The sequence below is a fragment of the Felis catus genome, chromosome F1 (assembly GCF_018350175.1).
Source record: "Felis catus isolate Fca126 chromosome F1, F.catus_Fca126_mat1.0, whole genome shotgun sequence".
NCBI classification, from domain to species: domain Eukaryota; kingdom Metazoa; phylum Chordata; class Mammalia; order Carnivora; family Felidae; genus Felis; species Felis catus.
This window is the reverse complement of record NC_058384.1, coordinates 31,565,416-31,584,084: the sequence shown is the minus strand read 5'-3', so window position 1 is coordinate 31,584,084 and position 18,669 is coordinate 31,565,416. Positions and strand designations below refer to the sequence as shown.

Here is an 18,669-nt window from a genome sequence, read left to right as displayed (position 1 = left end):
TTCATGTGGTAACTACTATAATTTTTGAAAATAAATAGCAAATGCTTTAAAATTTATTTTCCTCATTTCCTTTGCCTTTCTATTTGGAAAGGCAAATTAGATGAAAACTAAAAAGAACTCTTCATTTTGAATCTACTTATTTAGTTGGTGATTCAAAGTGATGGGAAAGCAAGCTACTTGATGGATTCCTTGCAGAATTCCTGTTCTGGCTCCATCACTTACTAGCTAGAGGACTTTGGGTAAGGTGCTGAATATGTCTGTAAAATGGGAATAATGAAATATGCCTAATGGTTTGAAAGAATTAAATGAAACCATGTGTTGCTTTGTATATTTTCATAAGAGCCCAGAATATTATAGCTATTAATAATATTATTACTATATTTTCAGTGTTAGGTATATTTTAGCTATGAATAGTATTCTTTTGTTCCACTCTCCACTCTCAATATTCATTTAACACCTTTGAATTCCTACAGTGTGCCAGTCCCTGTGCTAAATCCTGAGCAAATAAAGATAGGGGCACCTGGGCGGCTCAGTCAATTGAGCTTCGGACTCTTGATTTTGGCTCAGGTCATGATCTCACACTTTGTGGGATCAAGCCCCCTATCGGGCTCTGGGCTGGGTATGGAACCTGCTTAAGATTCTCTTTCCCTCCACCACTTGTGGGCTCTCTCAAATAATAAATAATTATAGATGATAGATGATATAGATAGATGATAAATAGATGACAGCTCTGACCTCATAGTTTGTAATCTAAAAGGTAAACAAGTTTATAAATAAGCAAATGCAACAAAGTGCCATAAATTCCTTGATTTACAAGAAAAAAGGGCTCAGGGCGCTTAGGTGGCTATCAGTTAAGCCTACTCTTGACTTCAGCTGAGGCCATGATCTCATGGTTCATGAGTTTAAGCCCCATATCAGGCTCTGCACTGACAGCACAGAGCCTGCTTGGGATTCTCTCTCCCTCTCTCTGGCCCTCTCCCCCACTCACACTCTTTCTCTCTCAAAATGAATAAATAAACTTTAAAAAAAAAAGCTACATAGACTACAGTGGGGGAGCAAAAATTATGGTCAATTCTGAAGACTCAGAAATGTTTACAAAATTCATTAAAAAATGTTGTTCATGACTTTTAGAGTATTTTCATTTAACTCAAAAGCAACAGCTTTCAGCCAGATGTGCAATGCATAGTACATGAAATTATGTTGTAGGGAATGTTGGCAAATACTTCTTGAAAGACCATATTGCCTGAGAATTCTTTTCTGAACTCTTAATAGTAAGATGACATTCAGATAAGAAAATAAGCTGGCCAACAGCTATAAGATACTACTGATTATATCTGTGCATTTTGATTTCAGAAATTGAGTTAAGGTATAAACAAAGGATGTGTTTGGAAATCAACTGAAATGTGGTATGCATACGTACATGCGGGCAAGGGTATTTGGGAACTAGTTCATTCTCTTAGCATTGAATACCTAATGAACTGATTTGACTTCCAGTCTCACACTGTCTACTTGCCATGCCAAAGCTAATCTGTGTCCTTCTCCACCTTCTCATTTTTCCAAATATTGATGGCTTCCTCCATTCCTAGAAACCAAATTCAAACTGGTTCACATGGCACTTCAACCTTTAGCAAGTTCCTACCTCTCTCGATCCTCAGCCCTCTGTACTACCTCATGCCCTTGTCTCTCAGCCCCCATGTACATGAAGCCTTTCCAAAGATCTTCATCCCTTCTTTGGAGTATTACTGTATTTACCAATTCTATTATCTATTGCCATTTATTGCCAATTTGATTTTTTCTTATGCAACTTTTATCTGCTTGTCTCCCAGCCAGAAGCACAAGTTCTTTAAATTCTTCACTTGATCTTAGCCAAAAGGCCGAGAAGCGATAAAAGAAATTCTTTATATGAGAGACTACATTTATCACAGTCCTGAACTCATATAACCAAACTAATGTACTAATGTACTCTTGGGTTAGTAGTTCCAGATGATCATGTAATAGTAAAACATTTAATAATCCATATTAGTAACTATGCTTACAAATAGCAAGTACCAAAAGAGGCAGGTTAACCTACAATTATATAACATGTGAGCTTAATATTTGTAACAAAAACATTTCACAGCCACTGAATATTTCATGTTAGTGAGCCTTTGCAGTGCTAGCCCTTCAATTTCTGCTGCAATTTTTGCCCACATTTTTTTTTTCCTTCCCCATTACCATCCTATAACCTGGTCACTCTGTGCACTAGCAACACTTAAGTTAAGCTGCAATTTCCCTTTAAATACCTTAAGTCTACATAACCCAGCCTAGTATAGGAGGGGAGGCCACATGCACAAAATGATGAAGTAGATATTAAAATTAGTTTATTTTTCTACTTGACATTTAATAAATGAGAAGAAACACAGTAGTCTGTCTCATAAAGAACATTTATAATACATAACAATCCATAAAGCCTCATGGTGAGGTAGGAACAGCTTTGGAAAACAACGCACAGTCATAAAACATACAAAAAGTCAGGTAAAATGTTGCAGCACTAAAGGACATTTGATCTGCATCTGCATTTAATGAGATGATACTTGCATTTAACTGTGCCACATCTGGCCCAAAGGACAGGCTATGGTTGACACAAAACAACACAACATGGAAGTTTCATAAAGAATCACAGAATACATTGATACGCTTCATTGTGCTGTTTCAAGGCAGAACCATAACAGGGCAATTTGTGTCTTTTTATATATAGCCACATAACAATTGTATGTTACATTCCCTTCAGCATCTTTTTGCCAAAGACACTGGACCACAAAATTTTTGGTTTAAAAGTTTAAAGTGAATGACATACAAAAGGCTCCTGTGCCAGTGAAAAGGACCGCTAAATATTCCAGAGCTTGTTAGTACAACAGAATAGCATTGCCACATAATATTGGTAGCGCTACATGAAAATAGTGCTATTACAATTCCCATTTCAGGTGGCCAAACACTGTATTTGACAGTTTTCCACTGAAAAAAACAACAAAAAACCTCCACCTTCCCAAGAGTTTTAACACTGTTTTAGGACTTAACTGAAACTCTATTAAAATAAATATTTCCATATTGTAGAATTATTCTCCATATTTGTGTATGTGTGAACATCTTAAGACAGCAGGTAAATGACATTTATATCATTCAAACGATATCTGCTTATAAACAGTGAAAATCTTCAACTCAATACCGGTTAGCCTACTAAATACTTCACACTAGGTTCCATAGGCCATTTCCCCCCAAACTTTCAAAAATTCAAAATTAACTGGGCATGTTAAACAAGATACAAACATGTTATAACCATAGTCTTCTACCTATTGAGATTTTTCAAGGTGCTCTTGATGGAAATTTTTCCTATTCAAATTACATACCTTAGTCATCCAGACATTGTTTTCTAAAACGCTAAAATTCATACACCAAAGCTTTTGTCCTTTTTTGTCTTTCTTAAAAGGTCCTGGTCCATATTTTTACAATGCAGATGCCCTTCAAAAAAAACCTTTAAACAATCATAGAAGCTGTAAGGTGACAGTGGAGAATGAAATCACTCTCATCACTAAGGCGGCATTTGGCTTGGAAAAATTTGCGTTGGTTTTAATTCAGGCACATGCAGCACCTCCTTTTCACGAAACCGAGACAACAGACAAGTTTCTAAACACATATTCTAAACACACTGATCTTGCTCAAATATAAAAGAGCCAGCAGGAGAGATGCACCTCCCAAAATTGATGCATTGCTATAAAAAGCATATTTAAATATTGGGTTTAAGTCTCCTAATAATTCAGGGTATTCCCCTCATTTTCTTCCAGGGAGGAATAAGCTATTTTGGAAAAGACACTTAAATCCCACAATATTTAAATATAAAAGCATTTTTTAAAAGATAATGCTAAAAATGGGTTAGAAAGTGCATTGTAAAGAAATAAATAATTCTCTGCTAAAACTCAAAAGGTGAGTCAGTGCCCACTGATTTTGCTATTATGACAAAGTCCTCTGAAAAAAGAATTCTGTGGTACCACTTTGTTACATATAAGCTACTTAAAAATTACGCAAAGTGAAGTAACTGAAATCTAAAGGCTTTTACCTTCGAAGCACTTTTGGGGGAAAAAAAAAAGCCCTTGTTCCATGCCTGTACACCATTAAAACAAAAACAAAAACAAAAACTCAGTTAGCTGATGTCTTATATGTTGTACAACCTTTAAGAAAGACCCAATAGAGCATTTGTAAAGAAAACCCCACTGAATGTATTTTACCAATTATCCTATTGTATGCATTGTTACCAAAATGTTTCTGTAACATAGACTGTTTTAAGATCTTAATGAAATGTTTTGTAGTTTTAAGTGTTAAGTCAGGAATGTACATGATAACAGTACAGTTTCAAGCTTTCTTTCTCATTTACCCAAATAAGGAGATTCCCAAATTTCATGTTTAAAAAACTGTTTTGCAAAATTCAAAGTAACTTCCAGTTTAGGAATTGAATTACACAATTATCAGATAAGAGTATTAAAAGATCAAGATGTATTGCAAATTGGCAGGTTATGGTTTTGGCCCATTATAGCAAATGTGAACTTACAAACGGTGTTCCTAAAATTACCTCATTCTCATTGGAAAAATCGGCTGTTCTTAAATAGGCCCATTGCCAGCAATAGGCTTATACTAGAAAAAAACACACCATCTACCACAAAAGATCCCTTTAAAAAGTTAACTGCCCAATGCCGATACCTTCATCTTAAGACCCATTAAACAATGAATTATTTCAAATCCCAAAAGACAGCCACCCCAAAAGTAGTCAGCTATAAAAGTTACTGAAGTAGTCAGGATACCTTATTTCTAGAAAAATAGAGCTATACATGATAACCGACACTCCTATTCATCCTTTTGAGGACAAAACTCTAGTTTCTTCACAAAGCATAGCCCCTCTCTGTCAAGAAAAATATAACTTAACTAGCCTTAAATAATATTTGTGTATGGATTTGAAACCCACAGCAACAATGTCATAGCCAGGAACATCCTGTGTAGATACTGTGGCAATCTTACAAAATAGACCACTATTAGAAGATCCAAGATAGGTCAAGACTGGATGACCTACAGAATCTTAATGATTAATTTTGCCTTCGTTAACTTTGCTTTCTAAGACTTTAGTATCCAAATTGCATTAACCCTTAGATTTCTTTTCTCTCCCCCCTAAGTCAGTGGCTCTGGGCAAAGCACAAGAACTGCTGGTTGTGCTCGAAAAAAGCTGTTTGGATCCATTCATGATTGGTCACCATGAAATGACTAACGTTAAGTTTTTTGTAAATATCTACAACTGAAAAGATTACATGAATAAGCTTGCCATTTAACGGGTAATTATTAGGTTAGCTTTAACAGCCTTAAAAATACTTACTGTATATATTTTGTAAGCCAACTTTCAGCTCAATGTTCTAATGGCAATCTTTCAAAGAAAGTGATGCTGGTGAACATGTCCACATTTTAGACCAACTTTGGTAAAAGAAGATAGGAGTTAAGATTCTCCGAATAATTTAGAAATGCAGTCTGAATATTAACTTACCACAATCTATATATTTAATTTGGTGAACCTGCTTCCCTGCTCTTACTCTCATATGCCCTATCATATGTAAACTATAGTTCAACTTGTTAATTATCTCCATTGTTTATTAGAATAATACTCAGCAAGACAGAATCCAGGACAGTAACTGATCTTTAGTATCGTAAATACCCCATGTGAAGAAAAAGGGGAACCTTTCCTAATAATATCCATGAGTCATTCTTAAAAACATGCTGCCATTATGCTACGTAATGATCTCAGAGGGCAAATAAATATCACCCGAAACATCAAAGGAAACGAACCTGTTGATGATTTTCAAAGTTTAGTGATTCTAATTCTAATAAATAAAGTATAACACTGGGGGAAAAGAAAAGCAGAGAAATTCCAGTAACAATTTTATTTATCCCCCTAATTAATTTTTTACCATGGAAAAACTGGAAATCAAATGTCATTATGTTATATAAGGTTTATACTTACTTTAAACAAAAATGTAACATAGTGTTAAAACTGGCTTTCCAAAATTGTTACAGCATAGCTGTACTCTGCACTAATAATCACAAAGTTGTAATATAGAACTATGTTAAGCAGTCCCATTATGTTCTTACAAAAATAGAATTAAACTGTGTGACCAGACAAGGACTTCAATTACACTACTTGGCAAACTTAGAATTTCAATGGAGTCTTTTTCCTCTTGCAGTTTAAAGCAAAAGTCAAATACCACATCTTTCTCAAGACTCACAAAGATGATTCAGGTTGTTTGTTTGGCATTTTTTTAATCTCTATCACAACAGCAGGGATGCTTTCAGCTTTAGTCCTCTTGGGCTTCTTCTCTAGATTGTCGCTAAGTTCTAAACAGGAAATGCTAACTGTCGGGGCCTTTTCTGCATCCTTTCCAGAAGGGGCTTGTGGCCGGGTCCCACAGCATTGCTTCAAAGCACACTGAGTTCTGCAGGCAAGTTCACACGGGACTACACTTGATTTAGAGCCTACACTAGCAAATTCAGGCTGGATGGTAGTAGCGTGAATTCCGTGATTATGAAAAACGTCCTTAATGATTTTGGCCACCTGCATGTATGATGTCGGGTCTTCACATTTTATGTGAGCAGTGGCAATGATTCTGCTTCCAGCCAGTTGCCAAACATGTAATTCATGAACTTCCTCAACTCCTTCAACATCTCGAAGTTCTTTTATCAAATTTTTGATATCAATTTGTTTAGGAACAGTTTGTAGAAGAATAAGAGCAGATTCCTTAAGTAACGGATAAGTTGTGTAAAGAAGTATACAAACCATTACAATGCAAAGAGTTGGATCTAAATATAGCACCCAGCAAGGACCAGCTTCATAAACTGTTGCATGAGTACTATTAATTATTTCTACAAATGCTTTGCAGGGGTCAGGGATACATGGATTCACACAAAACTCCCCTTTAGGACAACCCTTCCAAGAAAAGTAAAAGACCAAGGCATTTACTACTACAATCACTGAACCCAAAGCATCTCCAAAGACATGCAGGAAAACTCCACGCATGTTAAGTTGTCCAGCCTTATTATCATCTTCCAATTCCATATGGTCAGGTTCTCTGATAAGATTCCCATTCACTTGTACTTCCACTGCATCATTTCTGGACTTTTCTGGATCTACAAAGAAAGAAAACTGCTGTATCAAATACATTTAAAGTGTTTACACACACACATCCTCATCTAACTCCATCTCAGTCAAGGAGGTGAACATTTTTCATAAAATATGATTTAAAAATGTGCCTAGGGCAGTTTAATATATAAACTGACATACTGGGAATGAGCCAGGGCAAAATGGCCAGGGCTAAATCAAGTTATTAAGAAGACACTACAGGGGCGCCTGGGTGGTGCAGTCGGTTAAGCGTCCGACTTCAGCCAGGTCACGATCTCGCGGCCCGTGAGTTCGAGCCCCGCGTCAGGCTCTGGGCTGACAGCTCAGAGCCTGGAGCCTGTTTCTGATTCTGTGTCTCCCTCTCTCTCTGCCCCTCCCCCGTTCATGCTCTGTCTCTCTCTGTCCCAAAAATAAATAAACGTTGAAAAAAAAATTAAAAAAAAAAAAAAAAAAAAAAGAAGACACTACATTTCCCCATCCTCCTAACCACTCTCCTATCTGCCCGCCTCCCCCCAAAATTTCATCTTTTCTGTGGGGGTGGGAACATTCCACTATACTTTTCGGCATATACAAACAGAAAATATAAAATTTAATGCGATCCCCCATAAATTAAATGCCACGGTGCCTGATCTGACACACAGCTCTAGTCACTCTTTGTCACTAAGGTGTAGTGGCTAACTTTTAAACTTTTATCATGAATGTAAACCATAGAGTATCTTGGTGGAGAGGGTTCAGAAACTAAAAAATCAACAACACAAACCCATCACCAATCATAAACTTCAGGAAAAGCCGCAATAAATGACCACTATCTACCCTACTAGCTCTTAAACCAAATGTATCCATCTTTGAAAGGAATTACTGTATGCACACCAGAGCAGCTTAATTTTCTTTGCAATAACACCTTGAAGAGCATGGGTGAGGGGAAATTCAATCGTTTGTTAAACCTTTTCAAACGTACAAGTTGAATGTCATTAACATGACACCCTGCATCTTGAAAACAGTAACAATTGTCTGTGTAGCATCATACTACCAAGCAAATAAATGTAAATGAAAAAAAAAAATCGGAAGGAAATACACCAAATTGTCAATGTCTTTGAGCCTGGGTAGTTGGACTTGGGTTGATTTCCTTTTTCCGTCGCCTTTCAACATTTTCCAAATTACCTTCAGGAGCAATAATGTTTAGAATGAAAAGCATACAGTAAAAAATAAGATTAATAAGTGGCCATCACTTTTAGGATGATTTTGAAAAGTCCTCAGTGAAATGTCAAACACGACCAGACAGGTCCTAAACCTAGGATTGTCAGGATTAGGCTTCGATTTTAGACAACTAACTGAAACACACATTGCTGTTCATAAAAGAAACCTCCAACCAGGGTTTTGAGCTCGGCAAAGTCCAAGGTAGCTGGCTCTGAATACCGTACTGAGAAACTCGCTTAAAGGGCCTAAGAACCGCTCGGGCAGGGCAAGGTTTCAAGTAGCCACCGACCAAGGATGAACTAACTGGGGGTTCTCTCCGTTTCCCAAGAGGGCCAAGAAATTTAATCAGGAAGCGCTTTTGATCCTGTGAAAACCAAAAGCAGGCAGTCTCTTGTAAGGGCAGCCAAGTGCGGCTGTGGACTGCGGCGGGCTGACGGTCACCTCCTGACCCTTTTCCCACTCCCCAAACCACAGTCCCCACCGACACCCCAGCCGCGCCCCCACCCCCACCCCGGCTCCCAGCACCCGGCTGAGAGGGGTCCTGTTTCCTCGTGTGCCCCGCGGGTGCGGGACCCGGAGGGCGAGGGGAGGAGGCGGCGCGGCGTCGGCCGGCTCGGGCACCAGGGGGCGTGCGGGCCATCCCGCCCCGGACCAGCCTAGGGTCCCAGTTTCCCCTGACCCAACCACCTGCGGCGGCCACTCTCTCCTCTCACCTGGCCGGTCCAGTTTCAGCCCGTTGGAGCTGCTGCTATTGGACACTAGGGTGTTGGTCTCCTCCTGCTCGGGCCTCTGCTCGCCTGGGGTCACGCTGTTGTCGCTGCTCCCGGTGCGGTTGCTCTTGCCGCGGGCCCCCTTGGGGTGGCCGTGACCCCCGTGCGAGTGGCCGTGGCCGGAATCGTTGCCGAAGCCGCTGTGATGGTGGAAGAGGCAGAGCCCCATCACGTTGACCAGCAGCCCGGCCACGCCGACCCCGAGGACCACCAGCGGCTGCTGCATCTCGTGCGGCTCGATGAAGCGCTCGATGGCCTCCAGCAGGATGGCGAAGCAGAGGCCGGTCAGGAAGATGGCGTTCACCAGAGCCCCCATCACTTCGGCCCGGATCCAGCCGAACGTGTTCTTCTGGGTGGCGTGGGTCCGCCGGGCGAAGCGCTCAGCCACCAGCGCCACCACCAGCGCCAGCACGTCCGACAGCATGTGGAAGGAGTCGGAGAGCATCGCCAGGGACGAGGTCACCCGGCTCACCACCACCTCCAGCACCATGAACATGAAGGTCAGCATCAGCATGCACAGCAGCCGGCCCCGGTTCCGACCCCAGCACCCCATGGCTGCGGCTCAGGGGCCCGCCGAGCGCGGCCCGGCGGCTACACTGGCGGTGGCGGCGAGTCGCCGGCGGCCGGCGACCGGGCGACTGAGGCGGGAGGGCCGCGCGGGTCTCTCGCCGCCCGACCGGGCCGCTGGGGAAACCGCTGACGGGCCTCCGCGGCCGGACGGGGGCGAGCCCGGGGGTCAAGCCGCCGAGCCCCCGCGCCTGCGGGCGTCCCCGGCGGGCCGGCGGCGCGCAGCTCCTCAGGCGTCCGTCCTCGGAGCCGGCGCGGAGGCCCGGCTCAGCCCCAGCAGTCCCCACACCCACAGAGGGGCGGCGGAGGCCGAGGCGGCGGCAGCGGCGGCGGCGGCGGGGAGCTGGGGCTCCCGGAGCCCGGGGACGAAGAGCCGGAGCAGGAGCAGGAGCAGGCGGGCGGCGGGGGCGGGCGACGGGCAGCTCCGCGCTACGAAGGCTCCGAGCATCTGCAGGCTCTCCGCGCAGGTCTTTCCCTTGCTGGTTTCCTCCGCTGTGGCTCGGACCCGGGAGCCGACGCCTGAAGAGCTAAAAAGGCGGCGGCCACGGCAGCTGCACTCGGCCCGGTCTCCGGCGCCTTCTTCGCCCCCCCTCCTTTGCAGACGGTTTACAAAAAAACTTTGCTTTGCACTCGGAACCCCCGTTTTCACACGGACCCGAGCGTGACAAGGCCTCGACGCCCCGCCCACCAGTCCCGGCACGCTTCCCCATTGGCCAGGGCCCCCTCACGACAGCCTCCGCACCCCGCCCATCTGCGCTCGCTATTGGATGGAGGCCCAGAGGGGCGGGAAGGGGCGGTGTCGAAGCGCCAACAGATGGGGGCGGGGCCTTTCCCTCCGGGAGCCGGGCGTGGGCCGGGGGCCGCGGCCGGGTGCAGCGGCGGGCGTCGTGGGGGAGGGTTGGGGGCGCGGGCCGCGTGCAGCTGGGGGTGGGGGAGAGGGGGAGGGGCAGGGCAGGCGGTGTCCCCCAGCACGGCGGGGCCGCTCCTCCGGCCCTGCGGGTCGTCGCAGCACCCCTCACGCCTACCAGGGCCGGGCAGCAAACAGACTTTGATCCTCCGAGCTGAGTCCACGTGGTGAGGCAGGAGGGAAGGGAGGCTGGGGAGACAAGTTGACCTAAGTAAAGCCATTTTGGTATTTAGGCTGACCCTTAACCTAAAAGTCAGCAGGTCATAAAAAGTCACAAGATCCCACTCATGGAAGACCACAAGACCGGACTCCCTCTGGCAGTAAAAGTCATAGAGGCTGGACATTCTTAAAATTGCTCCCTGTGGGTAATTCCACAACCCTAAGACAACAGAGAAACTAACCGCTCGGTGTAAATGATAAACTTGAAGTTTAGGAGTAAGCCCCTCCCGTACGTTAGCTGATTTTGAAAAACTTATAAAACCTTTCTTTAGAGGCGGAGGGGGGGTCCTCTTCCTCACCTGGGAGGAGAGACGGCTGCTTTGTCCGGAGAGTAGCTCCCTTCTCACTTCTATGCTTGATACACCTTTGTCCCTTTCTCTAAATGGCTTGCCCTCTAATTTTTTCTCCGCAAAGCCAAGACCCCGCCTGGCGGGTGGCCTGAGACCCTCCGTCTGGGCTTCCACCGGCCTGCATCCAGTAGAAGAGACCAGAGACCGCGCCCGCTGTGTGACAGACTGCAACCAGGGAGGGGCCGAGAGGGGGAGCCCGTGGGTACGGGACTCCCGGGTTGGGGTGGGTGGGGTGCGGGTCCTGTCAAAGAACCGGGATGAGGCCGCATCCGTAAAGGAGTGCTGCATGAACTTGGGAGTGCTCAACACCGAGCTGAGGAGTTAGACCTTAGGAGCAGTCTTGCAAGCGGCGAGAACTGAGTCTTTGTAAATATATCAGTAAATATTTACACCTATCACCACCATCCCTAGGAGACCTTGTGTAAAGGCAGATATTTCTGTCACTGATTATCTAAGGACAGTTTAGGCTACAGACTTCAAGCAGGGGCAACCTGGGTTCTGGTGCTGGCTTTGTCACTAGCCAGCTGTGTGACTTTAGAAGAGTCCACTAATCTCTCTAGACCTGTTTCTTCAAACATAAAGGATTGGGCAAGAGGATCTCTTCAGATTCTTTCTGACTCTAAAATTCTAAGGCTCTATGATTGAACAAACATTTTATTTATGGACTACAAATAGCCAAACGCTGTGTTGGTTGCTATGGGGAAGGGGAGGGGCGGTTGAGAATAAGGAAGAATGCGCTTCGTCCGGTGGACGTAAAATATAAACATATAAAATGTTTAAATTACAATGAAATACTCAATAACTTGTACCAACATGAATTTAGAGTGCAAACATATGCACTGAGTGGAGATTAGTTCATCTGGAAGTGAAGAGTTCCCGATCCTAAAGTAAAGGGGTGGCTGGAATCAGGTAACCTAAGCCAGACCCCTGAAAGGCCTCACCACAGCCCCTGAACAGGAGGAAGAACCCCCACTGTTTTGGACAAAACAAGACAAAGGCAAAGGTAGCCAGTGCCTCAGGATCTATACATAAGGCTAGTTTGGAGCTATGTTATTTTGCATTAAAAAAATATATTTCTATTTTCCCCCCATTTGTATGTGGTGTGTTTCTCATTTCCCCATCCACACTACAGAGCTGGATCCTCATCTATTTCTGTTCTGCAGTAACAGAAAAGAATGGAGAAAAGTTTCCAAGACATTATAAAGGGAGAATTGATAGGATTTGATGATTAATTGGGAGGGTGAAAACTAAGGAGGAGAATTTAACAAAGGTAGTTCAAATGTTTTAACCTGACAGGGAAAATCCTGCGCTAAGCAGGTGAAGTTGGGAGGGAAGGGAGCTGATTTTAAGGGGAAAATACTGAGGCTGTTTTTAATGTGCTAAATTTGCAATGAAATCTGGATGGTGGCAGTGGTAAGGAGTGGGGAGATGAGTCTTGGCACTTCATAATCTCCCCTCCTTTGGTATGGACAATGGACATTTATCTGATCCTGTTGTGTAAACACAGCTTCAAATCTCCTTCCAACCAGCACCTCCTATAGAGAAATTAGGGAGCCCCTTTTGGGTCAAGACATCCCGTGGAAATGGTTGGAATACCATTTTGCAGCCTCTTGGGAGCTGCTGTGTCCCTTTATTTAAAAAATAGATTTATCCAAATGTGAGAATGCCCAAAGAGGAACCAGTAAGGAGATGTAGAAGGCAGCAGCACTCAGCAAACAGGACAGCCATCCCTTTAGTACCTAAGCAGACAGAATTGGAAGATGTTTAGACCCATATAAAAACAGGCTCTTAGGTTCAGTTCAACCCGATAGTCACTCATGAGAACCCATCTGGTGCAGACTTTTCTTTCTCTTGTAAGCCATTTCACAATGTGCTTTATCCTCACATACAAAGGCGGGGAGGGATGGGGAGGGAGCTACATTTTCCAGGGTGTAAAAAGTTGTAATCATGCACTCCACAAAGAGTAATCCCACTTACCTGACCGCAAAACATTTCAGTCAAATAAACTTTTCTTCCCCCTAGCGCTGTGTAGTCAAAGTACTTTGGTAGCTAGACTGATACTTATCCTTTTTCAGCTGATAGCCCTTGCACAGTGTTAACACAGCCACAAGTGGGTTAAAATAAAAGAAAGCCATGGAATTACTCACCAACAACCCTGGAGGTTGTGGCCCCTAGTTGAATAAAATGGTTTGGCTTTTTCTTCCTAAATCTTGAGAACTCTCCTGATAATTTGCTTAGTATCCAAACTGACTAAACTCAGCATACTTTAAAGATGAGAGAATAATGCTCCTTTTGGAAAGAGACTGCCAATTTGAGTGAAAAATCAAATGTGTAACACAAACTGCAATCTCAAAGCCCTCTAAAGACCTCATCCTGCTCTCAATGCCAAGCTCCTCCAACCTGCAAATTATCAATCCAAAATGTAGCTTGGTTGCAAAGGATTCTTGCAAAAAAAGCAAAAAAAAAAAACACAAAAAAAACACAAAAAAAACAACAACCACCCTGCTAAATACTAACACACCTCTGAATCTTGCTTATCAAAAATCATGACTGCAAGCATGGAAAAGAAGAAAACCATGTGAAAACCAGATTACATTTGACTTTAGTTAACAGTAAATCACATCTAATGTTCAATCTTAAAGCAAAAATGATGGGGGAAATGGATCTGTTTGGTTTTTTGTTTGTTTTGGAACGTACGTGATTAATTATTACAAATACGCGGTAAAATCTCTAGCCACAACACGAGGGCCAGGGTTTGAATTTTTAGCGGCTCCCCGAGGGAACAGGCAGTAGAAAAAAGAATAAACAAGTAACAATGCAAGAATAAAGCCCAGAAACATCACAAAAGGGCTCAGAGGTATAAGGGAAACCATATGAAAGAAAGGGTCAGAGCAGGAAACCCTATGAGGAAGCAAAGGGGAAACAGGAACAGCTAGACTAGAATGTACATTGAGAAGCCCAGGACAATCGCTGAGCTTTTTGTACTTGGATAAGCTAAAGAATGGCAGGTAAGAGTGAATAGCAAGGGAAAGAAAACTGGATCAAAGTTTCTGGGAGACTGAAAACCGGATCAAAGCTCTCCAGTCATGCCTGGAAATTAAATCTAGAAATAAAGACAGTGACACCTATATGGAAAGCCTCATTAAAGACATTTGTGAATGTCTTATTATGCCAGAAATTGTTGAAGGCTCAGGTAGTCAGTTTTAAGGTATAGATGGAATATACCCATTCTCTTTAGCCTTTCTACGCTAGGGGCTGGAGATTGAAATTAAAGTACAAAGAACAGAAGTTAAAACAAATTTTTTTCTAACTTAAAGACATTTTTCTATGACTCTCTCCATTACTTGTCTATGAAGATGATGCTGACCAGTGGGGCATCTTGAAAGGATCACACGCCTTATGAGTTTTAGAAAGGTCAAGGAACTGGTCCTTAAAAGTTACTGTGTGATTAGGCCTTACTTTCTACATCTTTTCAGTGAGTGGTTGAAAGAGATGGCCTCTTCACGGGAGTTAGGAAATGAGTTAAGGGGGATGCTGAAGCCTGGCTGACACTCTCAGATGGGCCCTTTCAGGTTACCTGGTATTTAGTACCGCCAAGAATCCAGGACTGAATTTGCAACTTGCATATTCAGACACTGCATTTTTATCATTTCACCTACAGGGGACTGATTCGCATGGATTCAAAATGGACTAGTTTGCTGGCTGGACCTCTGGTCTGTTCACTTTCTCTGTCTAGAGGGGAGAGCCCATTGCACACAGGCTGCCTCCCTGTTGGTGGACAGAGACTTTCAGAAGCAAGGCTGCCCCGGGGAGGAGGGAACTAGACCGGCAGTTGGATATTCTGTGGAGGGGAGCAGTTCCTCTCCCTCTCCTAGGCTGTAAAATCTCCTGCCTGCCTCTGCACACACATTCTGCCCTCCTGCCCCTTAGTATACTCTTCTTTGCTGCCAGAGTGATCTTTTCAAAACCCAGGTCTGGTCATTGCAAAATACTCCTCCTCCTCCTCCTCCTCCTCCTCCTCCTCCTCCTCCACCACCACCACAGTGCAATCCTTCAGAGGCCTCCAGGTATTCTGAGAAGAACCAAGCTCAAATGCATGGCGCTGGGTATGGTCAGTCCCTGGATGTCCTCCCCAGCCTCAAGCCATCACTCCACCTAAGAGGACTGGCCTTTCTGACCACCATGCTCCCTCTTGCAAAAAGACTTGTGCATGCACTGTTCCCTCTGACTGGGACACTCTTCCATCCCCTTTTCCCCACGTTAGTTGTTTCTCATCCATCAGCTCTCAGTTTAGGGGCCATTTCCTCAGGGAGGTCTTCTCTAACCCCTATGACCAGGTCAAGTCTCTCTAGTGCCAGTTCTCTTGGCTCCTTGGCCTGAGATTTTATGGCACAGAACAATGACACAGTTAACGTTTATCCACATGAGTATTTCATTAGATTGTGAGCTCCATGTGGGCAAGGGCGATGTGTGCTTTTGCTCACCATTGTGTCCCTAGCCAGCCTGGCCCCGTAAATGTTTGTTGAATGAATGAATGTTAATAAATTACCTTTGTCCAGCTTAGTAATTCATACATTCGGTCAACAGAACCTGACCATTGAACAATAGTGGTTCTCCATCTACACTTGAACATGATGATCAGAGGACCTTTTCCTGCTGGACAATGTAGGAAACACCATGACACTTTCTTATTAATTAGCTCACCTTTTCCTCTTTTTTAAAAATGCTTATTTATTTTGAGAAAGAGAGAGTGCACACAAGCAGAGGAGGGGCAGAGAGAGATGAAGACACAGAATCCCAAGCAGGCTCCGTGCTGTCAGTGCAGAGCCCAATGTGGGACACAATTCCACAAACCGTGAGCTCATGACCTGAGCAGGAATCAAGAGTCCGATGCTTAACCCACTGAGCCACCCAGGCACCCAAGCTTACGTTTGTCTTTACATCAGACAGGCTTTGGCTGTGATATTATCTCACACAAGATGCAATTAATTGGATGAAACTGGGACTCGGCCTTGAAATCTGCCATATGATAACATTCTAGGTTCTCACAGCTTTCAGAGTGCTTCAACATTCCTCACTTAACATGCATGACAAGGCTATGAAGTTTGCCGACTGGATCTTACAGATTATGGACTGAGATTCCAAGACATGAAGAAATTTGCTCAAGGTCCCATGGCTTGTGAGGCCCTAATCTAATCTCACCAAGAACATGTTCATTTTTAACTTCATACCCAAATTCATGAGTAACAAACCCAATACGAGGCTCAGAACCTAACATGCACTAACCATTAAATTCTATCATTCATCTCAGTTCTAAAAGTTTCTGGTTCTGTGATTTTCTTATTAATTTGTAATTACTATAAGGACCAAGGGGAGGTGGCCTACTTGTGAGTGACACGTACCTCTTTAACAGGTCACTCCAAAGTCTGATTCTCTAGTGATGTGTTCCAAAATTGGGTCTGTTCACACATAATTCTATAGAATGAATTAGTTAATCCTAATTCTTCCTTTTAGTTTCTGTAACCATTCAGATATCTTCCAAAGGACTAACATTAGGGAAAAACTGACCCCTTCCCTGAGGTGCCTTGTTGAAATGCAGGTTGTGATTCAGTAGGGGTTGTGGTGGAGACTGAGATCCCGCATTTCCAAAAGCTCTTGCAAGACTCCAATGTTGGTGGCCTCCAGACCACACTCTGGGGACAAAGGCATTAGAAAAAAAAATTTTTTTTTTTACCCAGGAAGAATATTACATGGAGTTAGGAGTTAAGATATCCTCCTCAAACTTAAAAATGTTTTCATTTTACTTTTTAATTTTATATTCACCTGCCATACTGGCATTTTATTTTGTAATGAATGGTATTCTGTATCAAAAACTTTTTAATGAACCAAATGTCTTGTCCTTGTAGGAAAGCATTCCTTAAAATTAATCGAACTCCAGGTGTGAATAAGCATTTAAGTTTTTGCTTTCACTGTTGCAGAAAGAAAAATAATGAGCTTACAGTTTTTGGAAACATTTCATTATTCTGACTAACATTAATGGCTTCTGAAGTCCAAATAACAGGTTGGGCTGAGGACTCAGAGTATGACTGGGGGTCTCTCGTACTCAAACCTTTTATTATCCAATAGGAAATGCCTTTTTCATCAGGCGTTACTGATCACATATCAGAAGGAGATGAAAAGACTAAAAATGAGTAAGGGGTGTTTAATATTCAGGTTGTACAGGAGCAGCAATAGTCACTAAGAAGAACAGATGAGAAGTAAGACTAGAGATATTTCCCTCTGCCTGTCTGCTGATTCTGGAGGAAGAAAGCAAAGGTCTAGCTTCATGGCAGCCGCATCGATGACCATTCCCATGAGTCCTTGTTATTGACTTTATTTATGCTTTAAGTTGGCTTCAAGGCTTATTCCATCATAAGGTCAGAGTTGAGCATCTCTTAACCTCAAGAGAGACATCCTTCAGTCCCCAAAGTGCCATTGTCTTAAAAGGGACCACCATCAAAATCACAGGGATTGCATTTCTAGGCGCTGCTCGGGTGCCTTCAAATTTGAGAGCAATCCTTTAATGGGAAAACCAGTGTGGGCTAAAATGGGGCAAATGGAAATGGTCCGATCTCTCAGTTGCCTCCTGGAATGGCATCTAGGAAGATGGAAAAGCTAAGTCTAATGGAAAAGGAGTCTGGCTCCACATGCTGGGATGAAAAGAAGGATGAGCTGTTTCTGTGGCCAGCTCTCCAGTCTAGGCCTACATATCTCTCATAGCAATTATGTGAGCACTTCTGATAGGTCTCCCACTCCCACCCTCCTCCAGTCTACTTAATGCAGTGCTTTTTGATCAACATCCCCACACATCAATGCTCAAAACCCTCAGTGGCTGCCCATTACCCACAGAATAAGGCACAACATTTTATCTAGGTGTAATTGAAGGCATTCTGCATGTGACTTTAACTTGTTTATCCAAACTTGTCTCTCACTCCTCCTCGACACAAGCCCACGATTCAAGCCAAATTATTTTAAGTAATGGCTCCAAGTTACCTAATGGCTCCAAGCTTCCATTTCCTCAATGTGGACCAAAATAATAACTTATCTTACTGGGTTATTGTGAATTAGGTTAGTTAATACATATAATATGCTTAGGACAAGGCCTGGAACATGGAAAGAGCCTGTAATGGGTTGGATGGTGCCCCCCCTGCCCCCCACCAGAAGATATGCCCATGTCCTAATTCCTAGAAACTACAAATGTTACTTTATTTGGAAAAGGGGTCATTTGAAGATGTAAGTAAGGATCTTGAGATGAAAATGAGATGAGATGAGATGAGATGTCTCTAATAAGAGACACGGGGTAACTAGACAGAAGAGAAGGTCATGTGAGGGTAGAGACAGGTTGCCAAGGAGTGCCAACAGCCAGCAGATGCTGGAAGAGGCAAGAAAAGGAATCTCCCCTAGAGCACAGTTTCGCCAACACCTTGGTTTCAG

General features: G+C 43.4%; 2 protein-coding genes and 1 long non-coding RNA gene across 3 annotated transcripts; 1 reads left to right on the top strand and 2 right to left on the bottom strand.

Annotated features, from left to right (window-relative positions):
• Window positions 1-2,343: 2,343 nt before the first annotated feature.
• Window positions 2,344-9,714, bottom strand: SLC30A1 (solute carrier family 30 member 1). Its single transcript, XM_006942941.5, has 2 exons — window positions 9,097-9,714; window positions 2,344-7,194 (listed from the first exon to the last, which is right to left on the bottom strand). The coding sequence occupies exons 1-2, from the start codon at window positions 9,704-9,706 to the stop codon at window positions 6,293-6,295; spliced, it is 1,512 nt and encodes a 503-aa protein (XP_006943003.4). The 5' UTR covers window positions 9,707-9,714; the 3' UTR covers window positions 2,344-6,292.
• A 235-nt stretch (window positions 9,715-9,949) lies between these two features.
• LOC123382746 lies at window positions 9,950-11,484 on the bottom strand. Its single transcript, XM_045048647.1, has 3 exons — window positions 11,146-11,484; window positions 10,746-10,816; window positions 9,950-10,313 (listed from the first exon to the last, which is right to left on the bottom strand). The coding sequence occupies exons 1-3, from the start codon at window positions 11,482-11,484 to the stop codon at window positions 9,950-9,952; spliced, it is 774 nt and encodes a 257-aa protein (XP_044904582.1).
• LOC123382747 lies at window positions 10,618-11,594 on the top strand. Its single transcript, XR_006591616.1, has 2 exons — window positions 10,618-10,794; window positions 11,261-11,594. It is a non-coding gene; the product is annotated as an uncharacterized LOC123382747 (long non-coding RNA).
• The last annotated feature ends 7,075 nt before the right edge of the window (window positions 11,595-18,669 follow it).

Bases quoted from the DNA above. Each gene is read 5' to 3' on its own strand.
- SLC30A1 (XM_006942941.5), bottom strand. From the start codon at position 9,706: ATGGGGTGCTGGGGTCGGAACCGGGGCCGGCTGCTGTGCATGCTGATG. The intron at 7,195-9,096 runs GTGAGAGGAGAG...CTTTCTTTGTAG, and splicing joins GCTGAAACTGGACCGGCCAG to ATCCAGAAAAGTCCAGAAAT.
- LOC123382746 (XM_045048647.1), bottom strand. From the start codon at position 11,484: ATGCAGCACTCCTTTACGGATGCGGCCTCATCCCGGTTCTTTGACAGG. The intron at 10,817-11,145 runs GTGAGGAAGAGG...TTGTCTCCCCAG, and splicing joins GCAGCCGTCTCTCCTCCCAG to CCTCCCTTCCCTCCTGCCTC. The intron at 10,314-10,745 runs GTAGGCGTGAGG...CCGTCTGCAAAG, and splicing joins CTGTTTGCTGCCCGGCCCTG to GAGGGGGGGCGAAGAAGGCG.